The 22,776-nt window shown below is 43.4% G+C and overlaps 2 protein-coding genes across 3 annotated transcripts in view; both read left to right on the top strand.

Moving 5' to 3' along the window:
• Positions 1-14,552, top strand: part of LOC135541976 (F-actin-capping protein subunit beta) — a 33,397-nt gene extending 18,845 nt beyond the window's left edge. Inside the window, exons 3-8 of the mRNA XM_064968514.1 lie at positions 9,193-9,314; positions 9,517-9,630; positions 10,072-10,330; positions 10,518-10,583; positions 11,932-12,008; positions 13,221-14,552. Coding sequence (XP_064824586.1) covers positions 9,193-9,314; positions 9,517-9,630; positions 10,072-10,330; positions 10,518-10,583; positions 11,932-12,008; positions 13,221-13,308 — 726 coding nt within the window. The 3' untranslated portion in view covers positions 13,309-14,552. The remainder of the gene's footprint in view (positions 1-9,192; positions 9,315-9,516; positions 9,631-10,071; positions 10,331-10,517; positions 10,584-11,931; positions 12,009-13,220) is intronic.
• Positions 14,553-16,344: 1,792 nt separating this feature from the next.
• LOC135541974 (cadherin EGF LAG seven-pass G-type receptor 2-like) overlaps positions 16,345-22,776 on the top strand; it is a 96,098-nt gene continuing 89,666 nt past the window's right edge. For both annotated transcript variants that reach the window (XM_064968511.1, XM_064968510.1), the window contains exon 1: positions 16,345-20,307. In XM_064968511.1, the coding sequence (XP_064824583.1) occupies positions 16,755-20,307 (3,553 nt within the window). In that variant the 5' untranslated portion in view covers positions 16,345-16,754. The remainder of the gene's footprint in view (positions 20,308-22,776) is intronic.

Raw genomic sequence — 22,776 nt, 5'->3', positions numbered from 1 at the left:
TGGATGTAGCAATAAACATTTTCAGGAGTATCGACTGACAGCGACTCGACGAAGTCGGAGATACAGTCCACACACTCATCTCAACTCCATTAATTTACATCATGGAGTTGAGGAACTCTGCTAGCTTATACAGACGTACAGTACACTTCTAGACTACCTACTAACAGCCAGGACTGTGCTTGAAATCTCCCGTAGTGCAAAAACATCTGACAGATTAAGCTGAATCAGACAGAAATCAAACCACACGTTCTCTAGTGATTGTTCTCCACATTTTTGGGGGGATCATATCCCTTCAGACCCTCGTCTACTCCTCTTCCTTTCTTCTCCCCTTTGACAACTCACTCCCCTGGGCACCAGCACTCTCCTTGACCGCCTCAGCCCGCTCCTCTGTATCTGGTTGTTTGCGCTCATTAGTAACGCTGTCAATCACTCTTCATGAGCCCATTTAGCCCCTCCCTCTCCTTACACTCACTCCTTACGGTTGGGAATCACCTGAGCTCACCTCCTTTTAGTGTCATCCTTTCCCCCTCTATACTGTTCTGTCGCCTCAACCATTCTCTTTCCTCCTTGATTCTACTTTCTACCCCAGTTTCCCACTTCTGCCTGCCTTCTGTCCCCCCTCTCTTTCTGTGTGTCTGACGGTTGCCAGGTGTGGGGTTGTGTCCGTGGAACAGAGCAGGCATTGTCTCTGTGTGTTCTGATGGGGGGGGGGGGGGGTCCATGTCACTGAGTCGTCATTTGTACCCCTTTATCCCCTGAGACTGTCATTCAAATTCTTATCATATTCTCTCCCCCTCTCATTCCCGTGTCACCTTCTCTCCCACTTAGCAAGTAAACATGGAATGGGGAAGATTGGCTTAACCTCATCTTCCCCCTCATTCGGTGACATCATATAGCAGCCAGCTTTCTCTCGTCTCCTTGTCATCTTTTTCTCACGCACACTATGCCCTCTCTCAACCGCTGCAGTCTAGCCCAGCTCTTGCCAAAGATGACTTATTCCCCCCCCATTGTCTTGTCCCCATCTTCTGAAATTCATTGTCTCAGTAGCTATGTTGCGGAAGAGGAACTCATCTTCTTGAAAATCATGTTTTCAAAAAATGTAATTGAACTTTTTTTAAACTAGCAAGTCAGTTAACCTCTTACATCTATGGGGGGCGCTATTTCATTTTTGGATGAAAAACGTTCCCGTTTTAAACAAGATGTTGCACTATGGATAGCATTCGACACTCTGACGTGTCAGAAATACCAAGATATGCTCCAGCTAGCACCCTATTCCAAGCTTGTTTGAATGGCCATAGCTAGTTTGCCAGCTTGTTGAAGATGTATGGGGCTGTCCTCAGAAATCTGCATGTTTTCAAAAAAATGTAATTGAACTTTTTTTTATTTAACTAGGCAAGTCAGTTAAAGACCTTCTTATTTATAAACAGTGGGTTCATTTTCTTGTTCAGGGGCAGAACTACCGATTTTTTTTTTTCTTTTCTTTTTTTTTACCTTGTCAGCTCAGGGATTCGCTCCAGCAAACTTGGTTACTGGCCCAACCCTCTAACCCCTAGGCTACCTACCGCCCCGTATCTGACTCTGAGAGCTGCCACTGTGCCTCAATACTTTGCAACATTATCTTGTTGGCCAAATATTACAGAGAGCAGTCAGCTGTGCAATAGGACTTGGCGCACGAATCACGGCTAAACAGGTATTTCATGATTACTCATTTATGCATTAGCTAGAACTTCACTATGCTAGCTAGATAGTGGGACTATTCAGCATTGAATGTGTGTGAACTGGCGTTAGCATCCTTGACTTTTTGAGACTGGTTCAGCGAGCAGACACTAGCAAATGTTGTGGACATTACAAATTAGCTTTTGAGGATGAAAGGGGGTTCAGGGGACGATGTCACCTTGTTAACATTTTCAAATATTAAAACAGCATATTGCAGCTGGACTGCTTTTTAGCTATCCCATATGTGTTTATGCGAGTGATCAGTGCAGACCTCAATCTGACGTGGGACAATGTCTACACCATACACACACAAACCTAGAGCTGGGCGATATTGCCAAAATAGCGTGTGTATACATGCTCGCTCGCTCACTCTCTCTCTACGTCGCTCGCTCTCTACCTCGCTCGCTCGACCTCGCTCACTCTCTCTACCAGTAGAAAGTCTTTTTGGAACACCTACTCATTCAAGGGTTTTTATTTTCACTATTTTCTACATTTGTAGAATACTAGTGAAGACAAACTATGAAAACACATATGGAATCATGTAGTAAGCAAAAAAGTGTTAACGAAATCAAGATATATTTGAGATTCTTCCACCCTTTGCCTTGATGACAGCTTTGCACGCACTTGAGATTTTCTCAACCCGTTTCACCTGGAATGCTTTTCCAACCGTCTTGAACGACTTCCCACATATGCTGAACACTTGCTAGCTGCTTTTCCTAAACTCTGCGGTCCAACTCATCCCAAACCATCTCAATTTGTTTGAAGTCGGGATTGTGGAGGCCAGGTAATCTGATGCAGCACTCCATCACTCTCCGTCTTGGTCAAATAGCCCTTACACTGCCTGGAGGTGTTTTGGTCATTGTCCTGTTGGAAAAACAAATGATAGTCCCACTAACCGCTAGGCTACCTTCCGCCCCGCCCCACTAATAATAATGGGGCGGCAGGTAGTGGTTGGACTAGTAACCGGAAGGTTGCAAGATCGAATCCCCGAGCTGACAAAGTAAAAATATGTTGTTCTGCTCCTGAACAAGGCAGTGAACCCACTGTTCCTAGGCCGTAATTGAAAATAAGAATTTGTTCATAACTGACTTGCCTAGTAAATACGCCATCCCAACTGTTTTGGGATTTTTTTATCTGTGGTAGCTGATTCTGTGTAAATGCAGAATGCTGTGGTAGCCACGCTGGTTAAGTGTGCCTTGAATTCTAAATAAATTAGTGTCACCAGCAAAGCAACATAACACCACCACCTCCATGCTTTACGGTGGGAAATACACATGCAGAGATCATCCATTCACACACCGCGTCTCACAAAGATATGGCGGTTGGAACCAAAAATAACCAATTTGCACTCTAGACAAAATAACAAATTCCCATCGGTCTAATGTCCATTGCTCGTGTTTCTTGGCCCAAGCAAGTCTCTTCTTCTTATTGGTGTTCTTTTCGTAGTGATTTCTTTGCAGCAATTCAACCATGACGGCCTGATTCACACAGTCTCCTCGGAAAAGTTGATGTTGAGGTGTCTGTTACTTGAACTCTGAAACATTTATTTGGGCTGCAATTTCTGAAGCTGGTAACTCTAATGAACTTAACTCTGGGTCTTCCATTTCTGTGGCTGTCCTCAAGAGAACAGTTTCATCATGGCGCTTGATGTTTTTTTGCAACTGCACTTGAAGACACTTTAGTAGTTCTTGAAATGTTCCATATTGACTGACCTTCATGTCTTTAAAGTATTGATGAACTGTAATTTAATTTAGCCTATTTGAGCTGTTCTTGCCATAATACGGACTTTTACCAAATCTTCTGTATACTTGTGACAACACAACTGATTGGCTCAAACGGATTAAGAAGGAAAGCAATTCTAGAAATGAACTTTTAAGGCACGCCTGTTAATTGAAATGCATTCCAGGTGACTACCTCGTGAAGCTGGTTGAGAGAATGCCAAGAGTGTGCAAAGCTGTTAGGTTCTTATTTTTCAGAGTAAATAACTTGCGGACATTAGAGAAGCTTTAACCAAGTTTAAACACTCCTCCAATCCTTACATTTTATGGCTCTACATGAAGCTAATAAAGAGGGTAACAGGATAACAAACCTTTATTACTCCCTTAAGAGAATCTGTCCTCACCTCCTGACCTCAACACATTCCTTCATCTAATCCACAGTCCATTGATTTTCTTCATAGAACCATTCACTTCGGACATAACCCAGTCTCTTTCATTTCCTATCTCAATGATCAAAGTTTAGCCAACTCCAAAACTGTCAAGGCAAAGGGTGGCTCTTTGAAGAATTTCAAATATAAAATATTTTGGTTACTACATGATTCCATGTCATTTCAAAAATGTTGATGTCTTCACTATTATTCCACAATGTAGAAAATAGTAAAAATAAAGAAAAACCCTTGAATGAGTAGGTGTTCTAAAACCTTTGACCTGTACTGTATATACACTACCGTTCAAAAGTTTGGGATCACTTAGAAATGTCCTTGTGTTTTGCGGGTACTATTTAATTTAGCTGCCAGTTGAGTACTTGTGAGGTGTCTTGTTTCTCAAACTAGACCCTAATGTACTTGTCCTCTTGCTCAGTTGTGCACTGGGGTCTCCCACTCCTCTTTCTATTCTGGTTAGGGCCGGTCTGCACTGTTCTGTGAAGGAGTAGTACCCAGTGTTGTACGAGATCTTCAGTTTCTTGGCAATTTCTCGCATGGAATAGCCTTTTATTTCTCAGAACAAGAATAGACTGATGAGTTTCAGAAGAAAGTTCTTTGTTTCTTTTTGATCCTGTAATCAAACCCACAAATGCTGATACACCAGATACTCAACTAGTCTAAAGAAGGCCAGTTTTATTGCTTTTTTTAGTCAGCCGTTTTCAGCTGTGCAAACACAATTGCAAAAAGGTTTTCTAATGAGCAATTACCCTTTTAAAATGATACACTTGGTTTAGCTAATGCAACGTTCCATTGGAACACAGGAGTGATGGTTTTTGATAATGGACCTCTGTACGCCTATGTAGATACTCCATTAAAATCTGCCGTTTACAGCTACAATAGTCATTTACAACATTAACAATGTCTGCACTGTAAATTTGCTTTTCTTTCAATCAAGGACATTTCTAAGTGACCCCAAACTTTTGAACGGTAGTGTATATATTTTAATTGAACTAAGTTAACAATTTCGACCTATTCCAACCAAACCCGGACAATGCTGGGCCAATTGTGCGCCGCCCTATGAGACTCCCAATCATGGCTGGTTGTGATGGCCTGGAATCGAACCAGGGACTATAGTGATGCCTCTAGCACTGAGAAGCAGTGCCTTGGACCTCTGAGCCTCTTGGGAGCCCGATAAACTGGGTGGTTCAAGCCTTGAATGCTGATTGGCTGAAATCTGTATATCTGAAAGCCGTGATCGGATATGACAAAACATTTTTATTTCTACTGCTCTAATTACGTTGGTAACCAGTTTATAATAGCAAAGGGGACCTGAGGTTTGTGGTAAATGGCCATTATACCATAGCTAAAGGCTGTATCCAGGCACTCCACGTTGCGTCATGCGTAAGAACAGCCCTTAGCCGTGGTATATTAGCCATATACCACACCCTCTCGGGCATTAATTAATTAATTAATTGTACACCCGAGTATACAAAACATTAACACCTGATCTTCCAATGAGATTATCCAGGTGAAAGTTATGCTCATTTTATTGAATATGTTTACATGCACACTAATTCGATATTACACTTATGGCAGGAGGCGGTGTATTGAAATGGTCATATAAACAGCATATCTTAATGGGCGAAAGGTCAAAATTGAAGTACGCATACGTTGCTCAGAAAACCAGCCATTTTAAGCAGTCTTTTGAATTATTAGGACATGTAAACAGCTTAATTTGGCGGTCAAGCTGTCTTTGATCTGCGCATGTGCCAGCACCAGTAGCGCAAGTCTCCCTCTAGTGTGAAGTGAGCTCAAGAAAAACAAAGTATGCATCTTAGAAATTGTTTTCACATACACATTTTGTCTGAACTCAGAATCAAATAGGCTAAACCAAAAATGACATGGTCACTGTCGTAGAATGTTTATTTTGAATGGCCATTTTCTGCGTTGATCGAAAGTCCCATCAGGTAGCCTGATTTCAGATGTACATGTAAAAGGTATTAGGGAAATTGTTCTTGTTGCAAAGCATATAACGGTTTTAAACAATCTATTATACTATAAACAATAATTGTGTGTATGTAATTGTTTTCATTGTCACTTGTTAAATCCACTTCAATCAGTGTAGATGTGTGGAGGAGACTGGTAGAAGAAGGATATGAGACATGGATTGTGTATGTGTGCCATTCAGAGGGTGAATGGGCAAGACAAAAGATTTAAGTGCCTTTTTGAACGGGGCATGGTAGTTGGTGCCAAGTGCACCGTTTTTTAAAACGCTGCTGGGTTTTTCACGCTCAACAGTTTCCTGTGTGAATCATGAATGGTCCACATGGAGTCAACATGGACCAGCATCCCTGTGGAATGCTTTCGACAATTTGTGGAGTCCATGTCCTGACGAATTGAGGATGTTCTGAAGGCAAAGGGGGATGCAACTCAATAATAGCAAGGTGTTCCTAATGTTTGATATACTCGGTGTATTTGTCAAGTAAGGTTTGTTTTTTTAAAGTGTGGCAAAATGTTCTGGTCCTTCATGTCAGCCTTGGTTTGGACATGAGGCTGTAGCCAATATGCATATCACCTACACTTTGACATGTCGGCTTTTTTTTAATGTACATTAAAAATAGATTCAAATATTCCGATGTTGCTGCTCTGATCCAATTCTGAATGAATAAATTCACAATATCAAACAATTACTCCAATCTATATTCTTCTTTTCCCGGACAAGAGGATAAGTGTTCATGTCGAGACCTGTGTTTTTATGTAATACATCATCCTTGAATGCCAACAAATTAAGTTAGCCTATTAAAATGTCTCCATTCAGATGGTTTTATACTCAACCATACGATGACAGTACTCATTTTGAAGTTGTCCAATTTGTTGAACTTTTCATTTAATTTAGCACAGTATTAAAATGTTGTTATACTGTAGACTATATTGTAAAAATTGAAATCCATGTCGATCCATACCGGTTTTCACACAATATAATTTTGACTAAATTAAAGACTCAAAGTATGTGAGTCATTACTCTGTCTTTAAATGTGCTTGTAGAGTGAGTTGATGGGCTGAGGAAAAAGGAGAAACCCGCACACTGCTCTTGGTAGTTTCACTGCTCTTCATTAAGCCTTACGTATCGGCCTCAAGGCCTTCGTCAGAGCATTTGTGGGTTGATGGGAGAAAAACATTGATCGGTTCCAAATCATATTAGCTGTATTTGAAATCTGTTGTTCGCAAGTTACTATGGTACCTGGTTTAAATACACTGTGTTTAAAATTGTACAGTACGCTTAAAAAAATCACTGAGTGAACTTAAGAGACCTTATTTTTAGAAAGTGTTTTGGAGAACATTTTGACTGTTCATATACACTGCCTTCAGAAAGTATTCTTACCTCTTGACTTATTTCACATTTTGTGTTACACACACATACAATACCCACTAATGACAAAGTGAAAACATGTTTTTTTTATTAAAAAAAGGAAATTAAATCTCATTTATGTAATTATTCACATCCCTGATTTACAGCTGTGAGTCTTCCTGGGTTTCTCTGAGCTTTGCCCACCTGGATTGGACAATATTTGCACTTAAAAAAATGTTTTTTTAATTCTTCAAGTTGTTTGTTGATCATTGCTAGACAGCCATTTTCAAGTCTTATTCTTGCAGATTTGTATTTATTATTCAATTCTATTTAGGCCACTCAAGAACATTTAATGTCGTCTTGGTTAGCAACTTGTGTAAATTTGGCCTCGTTTTAGATAATTGTCCTGCTGAAAGGTGAATTTGTCTCCCAGTGTCTGGAAATCCGACTGAACCAGGTTTTCCCTCTAGGATTTAGCCTGTGCTTAGCTCCATTTCATTTATTTTTATATTAAAAAAGCTCCCTAGTCCTTGCTGATTACAAGCATACACATTAGGGATGCACAATATATCGGTGAACATATTTCGGAATTGGACGATATTAGCTAAAAAGGCCAACATCGGTATCTATTTCTAGTTTAACGCAGATGTTAAAAACCGATGTCAAAGCTCTACCGTGCATACCTATATAACCTAGGTACATGATGTAATGGTGCCACACAATTTTGCGCTACACATCATTCCTAACCTAGCCCACATAATGTCTGCTGTGTGGCTCAAGTAGTCAACAAGTCGAGCAGTCATTTTGAAAGAGTAAGAAAATTTCAGCGCGACAACTCAAAGGCGAAATCCATTAAAGCCAAGATAATGGAATTCATTGTCAATGACAATCAACCGTTCTCTGTCGAGGGTGTTCGCCAACTGGTCGAGCACCAGTATACGCTACCAAGTGCGCTATTTTTCCAGATGTCCTACCGGAGTTATACTGCTATTAGCTTCACAACATGCATACGATGGGACGCCGTTTGTGTCTTTGCGTGTCAAAAAAGATACAGGAACACTGTCAAACTGTACAAAAAAGTAGGCAAACACCGGCCACGAACAATGTGTTTACCAAACTGTGTTTGACCACATCTTATGGGGTAGCTAGCTTTAGCTTGGTACCTAGCTAGCACCAATACAACCAGCCTGAAAACATTGACCAGTAGAAACTGAGGATGGATCAGCAGTTTTCTCCTATCACAGCCATAAAACTCAACTGTTTGTCACCATTGGCCTCGTGGTGAAATCCCAGATCGGTTTTCTTCCTCTCCGGCAACTGAGTTAGGAAAGACACCTGTAGCCTTGTAGTGAATGGGTGTGTTGATACACCATCCAAAGTGTAATAACTTCCATGCTCAGTGATAATCAAAATCAGCTTTTTTTTGTTTACCCATCTACAATCGGTGACCTTTTTTGAGGCATTGGAGAACCTCCCTGTGGTTGAATCTGTTTTTGAAATTCACTGCTTGACTGAGCGACCTTAAATATAATTGAATGTGTGGGGTACAGAGATGAGGTTGTCATTCAGAAATCAAGTTAACCACTTTTTGCACAAAAATGAATCCATTCTATTTAATATGTGACTTGTTAAGCAAATGTTTACTCCTGAACTTAACCCCTTTGTTGTGGCAGTGAGTACTTATTGACTCAAACCATTTCAGCTTTTCAGAATTTTTCAACATTTTGTAAAACAATTCCACTTTGACATTATGGGATATTCTGTGTAGGCCAGTGAGACCATCTCAATTTAATCCATTTGAAATGCTGGCTCGAACAAAACAACATGTTGAAAAAGGTCAAGTGGTGTGAGTACTTTCTGACGGCACTGTAAGTTTGCGAGAAGGTCTGCGTGTAAGTTTGTCAATGAAAGTGTGTTTGTGAGCTTGTCGACTAGTATCAAGTGTGTTGTTGGAACATGTCGCGAGAACTTTGTCTGTGTCCAGGTGCCCAGTCTGTGTGAGGACCTACTCTCCTCTGTGGACCAGCCTCTGAAGATCGCCCGGGACAAGGTGGTGGGGAAAGACTACCTGCTCTGTGACTACAACAGAGACGGTGACTCCTACAGGTAGGACTGACAACCTGCTACTCCTCCTTTATCTCTATCTTACTTCCCTTCCCACATATCCATCTCCTCAAACCATGCCTGGTATAAATGAATGTCATTACAATTATTTGTTTGTCATGCATGAACATTTGACCACACACCCGTTTGGTTTGGTCACAAAGGATTGATTTGGGATTTTCTCTTGCTCATTCTTGTTTCTCAGATCTCCATGGAGTAATAAGTATGAGCCACCCATCGACGATGGTGCCATGCCATCTGCCCGCCTGCGCAAACTAGAGGTTGAAGCCAACAATGCCTTTGACCAGTATAGAGACCTGTGAGTACCAGTATGACCAAGTCAGTATGTGAGAGGAACAGACGGACTCATTATTGACACTTTAGAGTATCGTTACACCACAGTAATACCATTTTATACCGTTATTATAAAGTGGGTCGTTTGGATCCTCAATTCTCATTGGCTATTCCATGTCTATGACGAAAACAAATAACCTGGTAATACCACCAATGACGGTCTTATCATAAATATCTATGCCATCCTAAGGGTGACAGGTAGCCTAGAGGTTAGAGCGTTGGGCCAGTAACCGAAAGATTGCTAGATCGAATCCCCGAGCTGACAAGGTAAAAATCTGTCGTTCTACCCCTGAACAAGGCAGTTAACCCACTGTTCGTAGACCGTAATTGTAAATAATAATTTGTTCTTAACTGACTTGCCTAGTTAAATAAAGGTTAAATTTTAAAAAATGTAATGTGTTGTCAGGTACTTTGAGGGTGGTGTATCATCTGTGTATCTGTGGGACTTGGATCATGGCTTTGCTGGGGTCATCCTCATCAAGAAGGCTGGAGACGGCTCCAAGAAGATCAAAGGCTGCTGGGACTCCATCCATGTGGTGGAGGTGCAGGAGAAGTCCAGCGGACGGACCGCTCACTACAAACTCACCTCCACCGTTATGCTGTGGCTCCAGACGACCAAGACTGGGTCTGGAACCATGAACCTGGGTGGCAGTCTGACAAGACAGGTACTTGCATACAACTGTGTGTGTGTGAGAGGATGTGGGGGGGGGTTGGTTGTGTGTGTGTGTGTGTGTGTGTGTGTGTGTACATGCTCCCGTAATCTGTCTTGTTTTGTAATATGTCTCTTGGTTTACTTGTTGCAACATATTTCCACTGTTGGACTGTACAATACCCTCATCTCTCTTCTTCCAGATGGAGAAAGACGAGACAGTTGGAGAGTCTTCCCCACATATTGCCAACATCGGCCGCCTGGTGGAGGTGGGTAGAACTACACCTACTGTATGCATGCCGTTATGCACACTGACATAATGTATAGAAAATGAAATACAGAAGTATCATTTACACAATTATTCACACCCTTTTGCTATGACACCCCAAATTGAGCTCAATTTCTTTTGATCATATTTGAGATGTCACTTCAACTTAATTGGAGTCCACCTATAGCCAATTCAATTGTTTGGACATGAATTAGAAAGAAACACCTGTCTATATTAGGTCCCACAGTTGACAGTGTGTGTCAGAGCAGTAACTTTACTATGAAGTCAAAGGAACTCTCCATAGATCTCAGATTGTGATGAAGCATATATCTGGGGAAGGGTATAAAACAATTTCTAGAATTGCAAAAAATAGCTTTTGGGGAAATTCAATGAAATATGGAACTACTCAGACTGCCTAGAGGTGGCCGTCCTACCAAACTGAGCAGGGAGGTGACCAAGAACCCAATGACCACTCTGACAGAACAACAGAGTTTCTGAGATGGGAGTACCTGCCAGAAGAACAAGTCTATACAGCACTTCACCAATCTGGGGTTTATGGGAGAGTGGCCAGACTGAAGCCACTCCTAAGAAAATGGCAGCACGCCTGGAGTTGGCAAAAAGGCATGTGAAAGACTCGGATCACAGGCAAAACCTTCTGTGGTCTGATGAGACAAAAGTGTAACTCTTTGGCCTGAGTGCAAAGTGTTCTGTCGCAGAAAACCAGGCATAGCTCATCGCCCATCTAACACTACCCCTACCATGAAGCATGGTGGTAGCAGCATCATGCTATGGGGATGCTTTTCAGTGGCAGGGACTGGGAGACTGGTAAGGGCAGTCAAAGCAATACTGGAATGGCTTCAGAACAAGAATGTGAAAGTACTTGAGTGGCCCAAACAAAGTCCAGACTTGAATTCCATCTAATTTAAAGAGCTTGAGAAAATCTACAAGGAACAATAGGAGAAAATCCCCACATCCAGATGTGCAACCCTGATACAGACATATCCATGACGAAAGTTGGAATCTCCATCAAGGGTGTGAATACTTATGTCAATTAGATATCTGCATTTCATTTTCAATGTGTGAGAAATTTATATCACTGTTTTACTTGGTTTACATGGGGTTATTTTAGCATTATTTCAGCTAGGAAGGAATCCATGTGAACCACTGTGTGTGTGTGTGTGTGAGACTGTATAATTTAGCAACAAATCCTAAAAACATGTTTTCACTGTGTCCGGGCTGTTACAACAAAATGTGCAATAGGTCAAGGAGCATAAACTTTCTGAAGGCACTATCTATTGATATGTTTATCACAAGATTAGTGTTATGTAAATTCATTTTTCTAACCTCAGGATATGGAGAATAAGATTCGCTCCACTCTCAACGAGATCTACTTTGGGAAGACCAAGGACATCGTCAATGGTTTAAGGTACGTGAGTGCGGAAACCCACACACTTGTCACATTGATATAAAGTCACTATATTCTGCTGCAGATGCTCCAAGTCTCAGCACACCTGACATCCATGTCGAAGACGGTTACTAATGGGCTCCTGCAGTCTCTTACTGCATCTCTAGTTTGGCCTCTTTCAGCCACACGCCTGTTTTAACCTTGGCTACTTCAGTTCATTTGTTGATTTCCCCTTATTTTACTCTGCCATATTGTGTTATCTGCTTCCCATGTCATTGTCTGTTTTTCAGTTCTACATTTTTCAACCCGGTTTATTTGCTTCCATTTCCCTCCTCCTTCCCCTGTCCTATCTCTTCTCTATGCCCACTCATCCCTCATTTGTCTGTCTGCCTGTCCCTTTTCTCCTCTCCCTCTCCTCTCCACTGTGGTCCAGATCTATTGACTCTCTGCCTGATAACCAAAAGTACCGGCAGCTCCAGAAGGAGCTGTCTCAGGTCCTCACCCAGCGCCAGATCTTCATTGACTAGGGCCAGAGGTATCGTCTGGCATGGGACAACAGGCTGTGTGTCTGTGGCATTGGAGGAATGTGTGTACGCGCTTGCATGTGTGGCATGGTGTTTGTGTGATTGAGTGGTTTCCCAGAGAGTTGCAACACGCTGACATTGTTTCTCAAGGAGCGTTTGTTGCAGCTAAGCCAACCATGCCAACATGCAGTTTGAGACAACCAACTGCATGAGGAAGAGTCCTAGATGATTAACTTACCTGACTAAACATTTAATGTTGATTGCACCTAGACAGGCAGTGTCTGGAGTGTATTAACCCAGCCATCTTCTCTCTACAGTGAGAGAGAGTTGGAGACCATGTGATATCCTCACAACTTGTTTAAAAATGAATTTGCTCTATATCTCTACCCATTTTTCCCTCCATCTACCCATCTTATTTGTTTTCTCACAAATTCACTTTTACTGCATCTATTAATTGTTGAGTTCCAAATAGGCCCCAATTCCCTTGGCACTCCTGTATATCTGAAACTATTGTAATGTTTTATGGTACTTGCTTCACCTTAGCTTCTGTGAGGCTGAATGAAACTTTTCTCATATTGCTTAGGTTTTTATTTATTTATCAAAAATATCTCCAGGAGTGCTTAGGGGAATCGGTGTTACAGGTTGATTTTGGAATCTAGTGTATAGTTAATCGGTCTCACTCCTTCTCTCACTCCCTCTTCCCTGACAGGAGTGTTCAGACCCTGGCTGACAAGTCGAAGCAGGAGGCTCTGAAGAACGACCTGATGGAGGCGCTTAAACGCAAACAGCAAAGCTAGAGATGCTTTTTTTTTTTTCTCTCTCTGTTCCCCACGCAGTATCTCCACCTTACTCAACCATCTTTTTCTGTTTGTACGTCTCTCCTTCATGCCTGTTTCAGTGCTGCACTCTTGTTCATTCGTGGAAAAAACAAAAAAGTAAATGTTTAGCTTTTTTTGTTTATTTTCACGCATTGTTTTGAGGCATCTCATTCGCTATCAAGCCATTCACCCACCCTGTCTGTCTCTCTCTGTCTGTCTCTCTCTGTCTGTCTGTCTCTCTCTGTCTGTCTCTCTCTGTCTGTCTCTCTCTCTCTGTCTGTCTGTCTGTCTGTCTCTGTCTGTCTGTCTGTCTCTCTCTGTCTCTCTGTCTCTGTCTGTCTGTCTCTGTCTGTCTGTCTGTCTCTCTCTGTCTCTCTCTGTCTCTCTCTGTCTCTCTCTGTCTCTCTCTGTCTCTCTCTGTCTCTCTGTCTCTCTCAATCTCTCTCTCTCTCTGTCTGTCTCTCTCTCTGTCTCTGTCTCTCTCATGTTATGAATATTATGATAGTATTCTTAAGGTTAATGATAATCTTACAGTTTTACCGCAATGTTTATAATCCCTACAGCTCTGTCACAGCTGAGTCTGTTTTGAATGAGTGACATCAGCTTCTCTCCTATCCTCTGGTTAGGGGACAGAATCAGATACAGACTGTACTGTAGCTAGGCTTGGCTGGGCTAACAAATCGTCATTCATTTCCACCAACGTTTTCTTTCTTGTACCCATTATATCAAAGTGTCTGTGCCACCACCTTTCTTGAAATATAACTGTCATTTTTCTGGGTGATGTAATGGCAAACGAATGGGAGAGGGTGGCCCGAGATATTATGTATTGTAAGGATTGGTCTATGCTTTGACCTTCGTCCCACTCTTACGCGCATGCGTTGTGAGTCTGAACGCATTGGATCACGGGATGGAGCTGTAGACCTCTAAAACATGGAGAGGGACTGTTAGGTTCACTGTGTATACCCATGTCATTAAGTCCCTCTCTTACACTGTGTATAACGTGACGATTTGGATACCTCGGTCTCTCTCTTGGTCTCTCTTACTCCCTTTCACCTGGTCTATGTTGGGGGTCACAGTTTTGTCTTTTTGCGTCTTGAAGGAAGCTTTTGACCTTTTCCGTTTTGGGGGGGAATCATTTTTGTTGTATTTTGTTTTTATTTTGTAAAGCTAATGATTCATATTTTATTAGAGCCTCCAGCAACAATAAAAACAGTAAAAAAATATTTATTGTAATATTTTAACTTTTGCTTCTTTTCTGCATCATGTCCATCACTCACAAGGTTGAAACTTTTTGCTCTAGACTTGTTCTTGGGCTCTAGACTTGTTATTGGGTGATCTAAAGATTATGATTGAATTAAACCAGTTATCTAGAGATGACCAATGGAAAAATGTTAGGTTACTGTGCTGTGACCTCAATGGCCAGCTTCAGCTTATTATTAGTGACATCAGGGTACTGGGCACTGAAGTTCAGCTCCACACGCTGCATGTGTTATTTTCCCTCACATCAGTAAATGTTACTCGGTTGGTAGAGCATGGCACTTGCAATACAGGATAGTGGGTTCAATTCCTGGGACCTGCCAAACGTAAAATGTAAGCGCACATGACTCAGTCACTTTGGATAAAAGCATCTGCTAAATGGCATTATTATTATTGTTACTCCAGGTGATCTCTTCCTGAACTAGATCTACCTGTATGTGCCTTCTCAATATTGCACACTGTTGCAGTCTCCACAGGTACCTTAGACCATATGTGAATGTAAGTGCACAATGTAAACTGAACCGATCACTTTCACAAGTGCTAGGTTGCTGGGTCAAGACGTTATTGTATCAAGACTAACTGTTTAATGCTTACAGTAGGAGTATTGTAAAAGAGATCTGTGGACTTCTCTTGAAAGATGCGTTTCAGCCTAAATTTGTTTTGTCTCAATTGTTACCTAAATAGCCAGAAGTTAGGACTTGATTAATTGCGCTGATCATCTGCAGTAATGCACATGTACCAGCAGGTGGCAGTAAAGTGAATGTACAGGTAACTTCTACAATAAAGGAAACACCAACAGTGTCCTAATGCTTTGGACCACCACGAACCAGAACAGCTTCAATGCACCTTAACATATTCTACAAATGTCTGGAACTCTTGGAGGGATGCAACACCATTCTTCCATGAGAAATTCCATAATTTGGTGTTTTATTGATGGTGGTGGAGAATGCTGTCTCAGGCTCTGTTCCAACAATCTCCCATGAGACTGCCATGGCATCTGGTTTCATTCCTATTAAACCATTCAGTGACCACTTGTGCAATGTGGATGGGGCTATTGTCATCCTATATGAAAATAATGGCCTTCCCAGCTACTTTATACACAACCCTAAGCGTGATGGGATATTTATTGCATAATTAACTCAGGAATCCCACCAGTGTGGAAGCACCTGCTTTCAATATGTTTTGTATCCCTCATTTACTTAGGTGTTTCCTTTTATTTTGGCAGTTACCTAGTTCACCCTCAGCAAAAAAAAAAAAAACAAAGAAGATCAATAGCAGTCTAAAGAATGACTTGGAGTAGCCTATTTACTTTCACAGCTGCTCAATACTTCCCCACGTCTGTGTAAGATGCACATAACAGACATATGGCATAATGCCTCTGCTTTCGACGAGGATGATGATTAAGATGCCTTTGGCATGACCCATCTCCCACATGAGACACCAGCAGCATCTGCTGGGCAGCTTTCAAAAATGGTGTTTACATGAAACATTACAAGATATACCCCTGCTCACTGTCCTGCCATTTACTCCATTTAACCTCATATTCGAGAAAAGCATTTCAATACCTGCATAGGACTAGAGAATAGCATGAATCATTACTTTTCATATAGGCCTGATGTGTAGTGTAATTTGACTACCCTATAAGGTAAGGTCACTTTTGAATTAGACAGGTATGTATACGCATAATGAAACACTAGACTTTCTGTGCCTGGGCTTGTGTTGGGGGGATGAGAACTGTTTGTTAAATATTGACAGCATTTGTTTACTACTTTGCAAAAACACTGTAAACAGCTATATGCGTCTTCCACAAGGGGGACCAAACAGAGGCCGGTCATCTTTCTTTACAACTCAGTGTGGCCCCTGGGAGAACGGACCTTGCCACACACACACACAATAGATTTATGATAATGAGAAGCCTCGAGCATAAGGGGTAGTAGGAGCCATTTTATTAATTCACGCGAACGGAGTGGAGTTGTAGGTTCGGCGTGTTTGGGTGGTGAAAAGCTTTGGCTAGGTGACTGCGATTTCTCTCCGGATTCAATTGGATTAGCTACTGTGGAGCAATGAAAGCATGGATACGCTGCAACAAAAGGGAACGACTAGACGGAAAGTTTAAGGGAAGGCGGCAGTAATTACGTTCAAACCTGGTTTAACATTATCGAGGAGCAATGCCCGTCATTAAGTGGGATTTGGTGTTTATTATTTTCGGCTGGTTTGAAATAATTTCACTGTCGGATTGCTACAGTACACACATCAGTGAGGATGCAGAGCCGGGGACGGTTATAGCAAGTGTGGAACAGAGCGGGGCATGCACTTTGGATCAGGTAATCGCTCCTAAATTCTCAAAGACCTTTATTGAAACTGATGCGTCCGCGCGCATTGTGTTCATTTCGGGTAGTTTAAATTGTGCCTCGCTCAGCTCCAACCCTTTCATCGTGTACACTGTTGTTGACTGCGTGAACAGTGGCCCAGGGTCCAGGCACCTCCTCACGAGCCAGTATGATGTGCATGTTCACGGCAGGAACTGTTCAAGTAAACACAAAATTAAATCTCAATGGGACTTGGAGATCATCAGTTTGTTTAAGGCCCAAAATCATCTGTTAGAATGCTACGAGGCTGGTACTGCGCTCCTCCGGGTTGGGGATCTACTACCCGCATCCCCGACACACAGCAGTATGCACTGCAAGGTGACTAGTAGTTCGGACTTCTACTTTTCGGAGGGGCAGTTGTTTGTGTCCAAGACCCTGTGTTTGAAGCACAACACACTCCTTGAGCTAGACTTACATTGTAACCAAGGAGATGAGAGGGAAGCTAAAGTGAACAGCATTTCAGTCCACTGGCGGGTGGGTCAAGGTTCCTTCAAGCAGGGCCACTTGGGGAAGTTACTACAGCAGGCTGTCCAGTCTGAGTCGGGCATAGTGAGCAGGAGGAAGAGGGCTGTCAACAGTAGTCCCCAGTTTCAGCCTCCTATGTACCAGGTGTCTGTGGCAGAGAATAAGCCAGCTGGAACTCCTGTAGTTGTTTTGAAGGCAGTAGATGCTGATGAGGGGGAGGCAGGCAGGCTGGAGTACTTCATAGAGGCCCTGTTTGACAGCCGCTCCAACAACCTATTTTCTGTTGACCCAGTCAATGGAGCTGTTTCCACTGTGGAGGTGCTGGATAGAGAGCAGAAGGACACCCATGTGTTCCGTGTGAATGCTGTTGACCATGGCACACCCCGACGTACGGCCATGGCCACCCTCACTATCACAGTGAGTGACACTAATGACCATGACCCTGTCTTTGAGCAACAGGACTATAAGGAGAGGGTCAGAGAGAACCTGGAGATAGGCTACGAGGTGCTGACCGTCAGGGCCACGGATGGGGATGCCCCGGTAAATGGTAACATCCTCTACCGTGTCCTCAACAGCAACGGCTCCAACGATGTGTTTGAGATTGACCCCAGGTCAGGGGTGATCCGCACGAAGGGGCCGGTGGATAGAGAGATGGTGGAGGCATACATGCTGTTGGTAGAGGCCAACGACCAGGGTCGCGACCCCAGCCCCCGCAGCGCTACGGCAACAGTTCACATTATTGTAGAGGATGACAATGATAATGCGCCCCAGTTTAGTGAAAAGCGATATGTGGTGCAGGTTCCGGAGGATATGGCACCCAACACAGAGATCCTGCAGGTGACTGCCACAGACCAGGACAGAGGAAGTAACGCCATGGTTCACTTTAGCATCATGAGTGGCAACACTAGGGGCCAGTTTTACATTGACGCTCAGACAGGCAAGATGGACCTGGTCAGTCAGTTGGACTACGAGGCTAACAAGGAATACACCATACGCATCCGTGCTCAGGACGGGGGACGCCCGCCTCTCTCCAACATCAGTGGCCTGGTAACGGTGCAGGTGGTGGATATCAATGATAACGCCCCCATTTTCGTCAGCACCCCCTTCCAGGCCACTGTGCTAGAGAACGTGCCGGTGGGTTACTCCATCATTCACATCCAGGCCATTGACGCAGATTCTGGCGACAACTCCAGGCTGGAGTACTGCCTAATTGAAGCCTCGCCCAACTTACCCTTTTCCATCAACAACAGCAGTGGATGGATAGTGGTAGCCGCTGGGCTGGACAGGGAGAGCATGGACTTCTACAACTTTGGGGTGGAGGCCCGTGATCGTGGCCACCCGGTGATGTCCTCCTCAGCTAGCGTTAGCATGACCATCCTTGACGTCAACGATAACAACCCAGAGTTCACCCAGAGATCATACTACATGCGCCTCAATGAGGATGCTGTCGTGGGCACAAGCGTGGTGACGGTTTCTGCGGTGGACCAGGATATCAACAGTGTGGTGACGTATCAGATCTCCAGTGGTAACACCAGAAACAGGTTCTCCATCACCAGCCAGAGTGGAGGAGGCCTTATCACTCTGGCCCTGCCCCTCGACTACAAACTGGAGCGTCAATACGTCCTGAGTGTCACCGCGTCTGACGGCACACGCATCGATACCGCCAAAGTGTTCGTCAACGTCACCGACGCCAATACCCACCGACCCGTGTTTCAGAGCTCCCATTACACCGTCAACATCAATGAGGACAGACCTGTTGGCACCACCGTTGTGGTGATCAGTGCTACAGATGAGGACACTGGGGAGAATGCACGTATAACCTACTTCATGGATGACAGCATCCCCCAGTTCGACATCGACTCCGACACAGGCGCTGTCACCACCCAGATGGAGCTGGACTATGAAGATCAGGTGTCCTACACGTTAGCCATCACGGCCCGGGACAACGGCATCCCACAGAAGTCTGACACCACCTACCTGGAGATCCTGGTAAATGATGTGAATGACAACTCTCCTCGGTTCCTCCGAGACCACTACCTAGGCTCTGTGATGGAGGACGTGCCAGTGTTTACCAGCGTTGTCCAGGTCTCTGCCACTGACCGAGACTCTGGCCTCAATGGACGTGTCTTCTACACTTTCCAGGGGGGAGAGGACGGCGATGGAGACTTCATAATTGAGTCCACCTCTGGTATTGTGCGAACGCTGCGTCGCCTGGACCGTGAGAACATGCCATTCTACAACCTGCAGGCCTTTGCTGTGGATAAAGGTGTTCCTGCTCTCAAGACGTCCGTGGACATCCAGGTGACCATCTTAGACGTGAACGACAACCCTCCCGTGTTTGAGAAAGATGAGTTTGACATCTTTGTGGAGGAGAACAGCCCAATAGGCCTGGTAGTGGCCCACGTATCTGCCTCGGACCCAGACGAGGGGAGCAACGCCCAGATCATGTACCAGATAGTAGAGGGAAACATCCCAGAGGTGTTCCAGCTGGACATCTTCTCAGGAGAACTGACCGTTCTGACAGATCTCGACTACGAGACTCAGTCGGAGTATGTCATCGTGGTCCAGGCCACCTCCGCCCCACTGGTCAGCCGTGCCACCGTGCACGTCAAGCTGGTTGACAAGAACGACAACGTACCAGTGCTGAAAAATTTCCAGATCATATTCAATAACTATGTCACTGACAAGTCCAGTAGCTTCCCCACAGGGGTGATCGGGCGGATCCCTGCCCATGACCCAGACGCCTCAGACCAGCTCCAGTACAGCTTTGAGGCTGGTAATGAGCTGAACCTGGTCATCCTGAACCAGAGCACCGGGGAGATGCGCCTCAGCCAGGCCCTGGACAACAACAGACCCCTGGAGGCCTCCATGAGGATATCTGTCTCCGGTAAGACCAACCTCTCCTCATTGTTGTTTAATACAGGCCTGTTTGTGATATGTTAATGTTAGGTACAGTGAAGGCTTTTGTTCTTCCTCATTCTTTAGATTTTTCCTATTTATGTTCCTCACTTGAAAATGTTCAACATTACAATACCAAAGATGTAATTTTTTTTGCCACAGATGGAGTTGAATACTGTGAATGCCATACAAACTGTTTTATATATGGCCTCTGCTGCAGCGTTTCAATTTTACAACTTCATTATTTCAATATTAATCGTAAATTAGAATTAACATTCAGGTCAGGATCTTAGTGTGCCTCCTCAAGCCTTATGTTTCATTTGGAGAGAGAAGTCCTCTCTAGACTAGATTGTGCTTTTTAGCTTCTTGGGGTTTGTTTTTCTGTTATAGTGTTTGTCATCTTGTTAAAGTGCAGGCTGTACCCAGGCCTGATGTAGATCAATGTGAATTTAAATAGCAGTTTATCTGCATGTCTGCAACTGGCTTAGCCTGCTCCTGTGGGAAATACACTCCAGTGGGTCTGGATCATTTTCCATTATTACCCAACTTAAAACCCCCATTTCAGCTATCACACAATATTTCATTCAATGATGGATGTTTTTTTAATCTATATATTCGCACGATTATGACAATTGATTTCAAACTGAGGTTAAAACAATGATTCATTTGACCATATTTATTTTGTATCACATGCCAGATTGTCAGGATATGTCCCTACTTACTTAAATTATTATTTGTAATTTCAAAATGAGCAATGGTTACCTTGTGTGCCAGTTATCCCAGCATTTGTATAACCTTTGTAAATAAGTGTAGCATGAACAATACAGGCCTTATGGGCTATATGGTATGGTATATGTCATGTTGTAAGCCGTGATGGACTATGCCATCATTGTGAAGACACTGGACCAAGGCATGTAATTAACTTTCATTCATTTTAGACACACTGTAGCCTGTGTCTTGTGTAGCACCAAACAAATATATTTTACATGTGGAGAGTTGTAGTAGCCAGCTCAGGAAAACCAGTGAGCTGTGTTGTCTACTCTGACCTCTTGTTTCTCTTTAATTGAGTCTGCATAAGGCGCCCCTCATTTCAACTGTCAGCACAATTTACAGGGCATTTTATTTGCTCCAAAAATGTGACTGAACTTGAATTGCTGCAGAACCAGATTTGTGACACGGTGTGAGTCAGACTGCAGAGCTGGTTCCTTCATGACCTTGGATCTCATTTAAAGAGATGTGCAAACAGCACCTTCTAAATGTCACACTGCATTTCAGTCAGGGATTTGACATCAAAGCGTCCATATTTAACTAGGTAAAACACGTTTAACCAGAAGGATTAAAACTGTCCAATTGGTATCTGTGCTCTGAGGTGGTGTGTTAATATCCTCTCATATATTAGCCAATAGACACAGTGCTGGGCTGGCTGAGTTGATTGTGACTGCCAGATACTAGATGGTCAGCATGGGTAGTAATCATTACAATGTATTGGAGCACCACTTAGTTTTTTGGTGCTTTTTTTGTTTACTTCTCCTCCCTGAAGCCCCCTTTAAAGGAGGAGGTCCTTAGTGACAGATGAGAGAGCTCTCTGTCTTTCTTGGAGACAATGCCGAGTGGTCGATTAGAGGTAGGCACGAGGAGATCACGCTAGGCCCTGGTTGGGGGCAACAGCTGTGACTCTACCAAGGACCAATTAGATGGATGGCTTGTCTCCGCGTCCCGCACCTGTTGGGGTATCTGTCAGTAGCCCTGCGGGTGAAAGAAAGAGGGAGAGGGAGGTGGGTAAATAGAGAGCAAACAAAAATCATGTTGGTGTGAGATGGATAGAACATGAAGATGCAGATGTAAAGAGAGAGGAGATGGAGCCTGCCTGTAGAATAAATGTTTGCCCCAATGCTGAGAGATCTTCCCTTGGTGACCTAACACCCTCCCATTATGTTCCCTTTATGCTCTCTGATTTATGAGTGATGCCATATGATGGACGATTCCATTAGCCTCAGCTAGTCTGTGATGAAATACAACAAATCATATCACTTCAACCACATCAATTACACTGTTAAGGTGCACCAATTCAGGTAAATATTATTACTGTATCTAGATATTCATGTTAAGAGGAACATCAAAAGGTTCAATAAGAGCTATGCCTATGTGTAATGTTTCACAATGACTTTCATTGGAGTGGCGCAGTGTTGAATAGCCTATGATTGGCATGGTGGGTCCATATTGCACTCTCTGTAGCTGCTCTCATGGCAGCCCTGGCAATTATACTTTTGATTAATCCTTTGCTTAGCTAATTATGGAGCCTGCTTTCCTGCCATGGTGCACTGGTTGTAGGCCCTGCAAATTAACACTGGTATGAGGGATACCCCGGCTAATGTGCTGGATTAGACGTTCCATATCACTGGCCGTGGGAGTAGACATTTCTGAATGAATTTCTGCAGGCCAGATTATGGTTGTAAAT

This window comes from Oncorhynchus masou, chromosome 6, assembly GCF_036934945.1.
Source record: "Oncorhynchus masou masou isolate Uvic2021 chromosome 6, UVic_Omas_1.1, whole genome shotgun sequence".
Taxonomy (NCBI): domain Eukaryota; kingdom Metazoa; phylum Chordata; class Actinopteri; order Salmoniformes; family Salmonidae; genus Oncorhynchus; species Oncorhynchus masou.
This window is presented reverse-complemented; position numbering and strand designations above follow the sequence as displayed.